The sequence below is a fragment of the Trachymyrmex septentrionalis genome, unplaced genomic scaffold (assembly GCF_001594115.1).
Source record: "Trachymyrmex septentrionalis isolate Tsep2-gDNA-1 unplaced genomic scaffold, Tsep1.0 scaffold60, whole genome shotgun sequence".
In the NCBI taxonomy this organism is placed as follows: Eukaryota; Metazoa; Arthropoda; class Insecta; order Hymenoptera; family Formicidae; genus Trachymyrmex; species Trachymyrmex septentrionalis.
The window spans coordinates 2469821-2475700 of NW_017305779.1; the positions used below are offsets into that span (position 1 = coordinate 2469821).

General features: G+C 27.8%; 1 protein-coding gene across 1 annotated transcript in view; it reads left to right on the top strand.

Annotated features, from left to right (window-relative positions):
• LOC108752688 (4-nitrophenylphosphatase-like) overlaps positions 1–5409 on the top strand; it is an 11083-nt gene extending 5674 nt beyond the window's left edge. The window contains exons 4-7 of the mRNA XM_018493720.1: positions 2409–2543; positions 2727–2940; positions 4412–4556; positions 5082–5409. Coding sequence (XP_018349222.1) covers positions 2409–2543; positions 2727–2940; positions 4412–4556; positions 5082–5313 — 726 coding nt within the window. The 3' untranslated portion in view covers positions 5314–5409. The remainder of the gene's footprint in view (positions 1–2408; positions 2544–2726; positions 2941–4411; positions 4557–5081) is intronic.
• The last annotated feature ends 471 nt before the right edge of the window (positions 5410–5880 follow it).

Sequence of the window (5880 nt, forward strand, 5' to 3'; positions counted from 1 at the left end):
TGGGTCTCCTTTTTGCAATTTAAAATCAATCTTAAAATAGATACGCAGTCATGATTTTTTTTTCCTCATACTGACAATGAGACTATTCTTACGCAAAATAAAGCATAAAAATTTATACTGAATATTTTTCAAAGAACGATAAAGAAATAATAAATACTTAAAAAATAGCAGCCAATTAATATGTTCAATTGAGGGGATGGGCAGAACAAAAGACCTAATTACAAAATCTTCATTTAAAAAAAAATTAAAATAACTTGCTATTTTTTTATTATATACAAATAAGTACAGTATCAAATGAATTTATGTCTTTAAAAAGTTGCATGTTACAATATTCCTCTATTACGATCAATATTATATCAATATTATATAAAAAAGCTAATCTCCGGAAAAAAGGCTTAAGTATAATTTTGTGCTTTTATTCCATTCGCTCCCTTAATTACATCTTAGCAGTGGCGTAATTTTAAAATTTGTACCCGGGGACATGATCTTTTGAAGATCCTGTCATTGAAAAGAGTAGTTGTAATACATTTTCTTTAATAATTAAATTAGACTTAGGCAGTTGAAATATCATAAAATATAAGAATCCAATTATGTGTACCTATACACAATATTTCTTTTAATAAGAAACAATACAAGTGAATTAAAAATATAATATCATAAAAGAAAAAAGTAACACCACAAACTATCACGAATAAGCGACAAATGTTTAATTTTCTGCTTGGACCTCACTACGTGGTTTACTCATTTTTAAATAGTAAATTGATGGAAATAACTTGGACACAACTCATCAAATATTTAAAATATATTGATGTGGTACAATAATTAGTACGTAATAAGTAAGACCCGGATGTTCATGCACTACTTCGTGCTACAAACGGATAATCACTGCTAGTTATGTGTGACGATTGTCATTTCTCGTTTAACGCACGGCTATTAAATGTAAACACGGGTTCTCCGAACGGGATTGTGCACAAACATCCAAACATCAAATCTTAGCTTACTACAATAACAGAGTATCAAAAACAGCAGAATGTAAAATGCAACTGTAATACAAATTTGGAAATACGGAATTTTATTTTTAATTTAACTATCAAATAATACAATTATACAAAAATGGACCTTTTTGGGAGATCTGAATAAACGAAGTGTTTTCCGATGGATTTTTGTTTGCTGAAAAAAAGAATCCGGCTGCGGAATTAGCCTAACACATCAGGATTCCTAGAAAGTTAAGGTTTAAATGTGCTAAAATTGGCATTTTTGGCCATATTTACTTTTTTTGCGGCCAAAGTTTAAACTTTCTGTAAATTTTGTTTATAGCACTTTAAAGTGCTATCTTATAACTATAAAATAAATTTATATTTATCACGATACAATTATATTACAATGCGTTGGAGATTCCACGTAATTATGTTTCCAAATTTTTTTGCTGGACAGAAACGTAATCACGCACTTTGATACCCTAACACAATCCCGTGAAATTATTTATTTCTTACTATTATAGTTTATATACTTACATTTTATACATTTATAAATAATAGAAGAAAGTCCCAAAAAAGTGTTAAACTGTGCAATTAGTCATTATATTTCAAATTATGACATTAATCGACTAAATAAGATCTTGGTTTGCCTTAAATTAATTTTATAAAACTAACAGGTTCAAATTGGCAGAAACAAATCGGATTTATCGGAATTTTTAATATTTATTTTGTACTAAATTGTACTAGTAATGATAATTTTGTACCGTGTGCCATTTCGAAGAAAATCGTGGCGATGCTAACTTAATATTAAGCTAGCAGGACCAATTAAAAATAAAAGAAAAAAAGAAACATAATATCAGAAATCAATAGGATTGAATTTGTACTGCCAAAAACAATTCTATATTATGTATCATTTCCAAGAAAACAGTGGCGCTGTTAAGCTAACTCAGCTACGATTTTTTGTCGATATAGAGCCTCCTTAAATTTTATTAAGTAATTTCTGATAAACTTTTTTAGCGCTGACAGTAAAAGTAGCGTACCATGTTACGTTTTTAAGAAAACCTCACAATCAAAGTTGCTAAAATAAACGTTTTACGTTATTTATATTTTTCGATATAGAGGTCTACTGGAAAGACTTATAGAATGTTAAGGCAAATGGTATTGGATAGTGTAATTAAAAATAAAATTAAGTTTTAAGTCCCCTTGAACCCAGGACCGCAGTCCTCTCTGTCCTCTCCCCCTCCTATAATTACGCCACTGTAATTTAGCAATAGAAATTCTGTATATTACAAAAATAGGCACACATATTAATATGCAGAAATATAATATATCAAAATAATTAAGTAAAAAGCCTATAAAAAGTCTACAATTTATAAAATATTGAAATCGATATGTGACTAAAAACAGTTAATAATTAATTGCATTATATAGGATCATATAGTCAACCCCATGAAATCTATTATTTGGTATTTGAAGAAAATTGATTTCCGCGACGAAGCTTTTGCCATTGTTTCCAGTGCTTGTCGAAAAAATTTCACAGAAGCAGGAATACGATTAACGGAGCAAGTGAGTAAATAAATAAGTCATATCACTTCTTTTTTCTGTGAGATATTAGAATATATTTCATGCATGTAACACTAAAAGTTAATCTATCTGAAGTCTTTTTTATGAATTCGATAATTGTGTCAATTTACTTTCAATAAAAATTTGCATAGAACATATAGATTAAATTAACTTTTTATTTTGCAGCCAAATATTTCGGAAACAGACCCATCTGTAACTGTAAAGGAGGTCTTGGATCGACCATCTGTCAAAGCTGTAATTGTTGATTTTGATGTCAATTGGAACTGGTCAATGCTAGCTTTGGCTATATCATGTCTCGAACGTAAGGATGTATTGTATATAGCAGGACCAACAGACGACTGGCTCCAAGTACAACTATCACCTCAAATTAAAATCTTAGGTAAATATTAATTATCGTTATTAAACAATAAAAAAATTGTCTATACAAATACTTATAATAATATATTATATTATTATGAATGTATAAAAATAAATTAGTAATAGTCATATCATATACATATTGTTAAAAAATGATACTCTGCATATAAACAGAAAAATAATTATATGTATATATTATATGATATTACCTACAAATTTTTTCTTATTATAATAAATACATAATATAATACAAAATGCCTAATAAATATATATGAGAATTTTTTTAATTCTTTCATTTTTTAATGTAAAACGTTTTCTATTGATTTACATTACTTTATGCTACTCTAAAACAAAATATAAGTTTCACTCGTGTAAAGCAATATAAAAGTGATTTCACGAATCACAATTCAAAGTCAATAATTTAAAAACCGAGTAAGTCTGTTTTTAAGTCTGTTTTCTGTGGCTGAACTAATGTACATTTGTGGAATTTAAAGTGAGATAAATAAATGTTTGATATTTATCGAAAGCGAGAAAGAGAGTTCTAAAGCAGTCTAGTGCAGAAACAGAAAACAGACCAACTATTAGGTAGATAAAATTTACAATTAAACGGATCTGTTTGAACATACGTATGTAAATCAATTAATTTTAATTCAGTAAATTTTATCAACCTAATAATATTGTTCATTCTTTAATAAATTATTGTATTAATTCGTGAAATCATATTACATTACTTTATGTAAAATGCAACATATAACGTAACAATTTTTTTGGAAGAAGGTGAAATACAGAAATACAGAAGTGCCTTTATTTCTAATAGGACTATTTGACACAAATAAAGCGATAACATATAAAAATTAGTTTAGTTCGTGGTCTGTCTTGCCGATAGAACTCCGATTTATAACTTGATTTTATGTTTGAAAGATATAAAAAAAAGACAAATAAAACAATTTTAGAAAACTATAAACATATACATAAAACGATTTAATATTATCGATACATACCCGCTATTTAAACTATGCAATTTACAAAAAAAGTATAAGAATTTTATTTTTGCATTTTTTTAATAAAATATGCTTTTAGTTAATTTTTTTTCTAGAAATAAGCCACAAAAATATGAATAATGGGTTTTTTTTAAGCATCTAAACAAACCATGTTTTTATCAATGATTTGATAAAATGCAATATTTAGTTTCCAAGAAATAAACAAATATTACTTTAGGACCCGGTCTTTCAGTAACTGGTTAACTTACGATTAGGCTTAACCTGATGTTTTATCCGGGCTTCATCTGTGATGATGTCAAAAATAAAGCTCATTGGATAAAACATCAAGTTAAGATTAACCACAAATTAACCAACTAATAAAAAATCGGACCTAGAAGATTATGTTAGTATCGGCCATTTTCCTCTAGTGACATTAAAATTGATTTTAATTGGCATACACATACACACACTAGAAGTGAAACATGGAAAAAAAAATGATTTTCTCATCATCAGGTCCTGGACCATTACTGAACGTTATCAGCGCCCAGAGTGGAAGACAGCCGATTTCATGTGCTAAACCTAGTCAAAACTTGAAAGATTATATTATAGATAAATGCAACGTGACGAATCTGAAAAGATGTTTATTCATTGGTGACACGTAAGTAAAATTGTGATATGATATACCTCTGTTTACCTCAAAATATATTTATAATTATATTATAATCAGACGCTAAAATCACAATATAACCAGTAGGAACATTTCATGAAAAAATATGTGTATAAATATCGTAGCGTAGCTTATGTTTTGGGCTAGAATAAAATGTTAGACGACAGGAACGAATATGTATCTATGACGACACAAATGCTTGGCCTTTGCCATGTCTTTTTATAACTTTTTATTCCCTCTCATATCTTTTTCTCATTCCTTCTTGTGCCTTCTCCCATACGCCTGCAACTTCGAATGGTTATAGGCATTTGTCTTTGTGTGTACACAAACTTTACAAGTGTCTCTATATAGAGATAAGATAACAAACGATCATTATACTGTGAGATAAAAAAAAACGATACAAAGTTTCTACTGGTTACACTGTGTCAAATTACAATTATGTTGCATCTATAAAATTACCTTATTTAAATATTTACGATAAAAGAATATTTTATCGATTCGAAAATATAAACGTAGGGCTAATCAAGATATGAAGTTTGCTTCGATGTGCGGATTCATAAAACTTTTTGTCGGTACGGGATGTGATACATTGGAGCAAGCACAAAAAGAAGATGATACCTGTCCGGATTATTATATTTCTAGTTTAGGTCAACTATTTTCCGACTTAACGATCCAAAATGTCAACGTATCGTCAATCACAAAGATAGTTGATAGTTCATGCCCAGATGGAGAAAAAATTAATAATTAATGATAAATATAATCAGTCGCTTAAAGTGATAATGCTAATCATAAATAATTATTATGTATATTAGTTAATATATTGGAACGTAATTAAATATATCACAAATCGCATTTTAAATAGTAATTTTTCGATCAATTTTATACATATATATTATATTTACATATGTATAATATGACAGACATTAGAATATTACGTATTGTACTAAATTTTACCATTATGCCAAAATAATATTATATAAGTATATAAATTTTATCTTTTTTAACAATTAAAATTAAAAAAAACTCCAAAAATTAAATCAATAAAGAAGTATAAAACCAATGAGAACCGATACAATTGTACGTGCAATAAAAAATAATATATATGTCAATCACCACACAATTGCAGACGTTTCGACCATAAAATTAGGTTACTTCTCTTCAGTGTAACAATAACATTATCGGAGTTGGCTTTATTAATTTTATCTTTTTTGTGAATGAGCTTTATACAAGCGATTTTTATTAAAATAATTATTTTTAAATGTATAGTCCAGTAAGATTCTTATTGCTTATATTACGTCGCCTAAAAGAAAGAGAT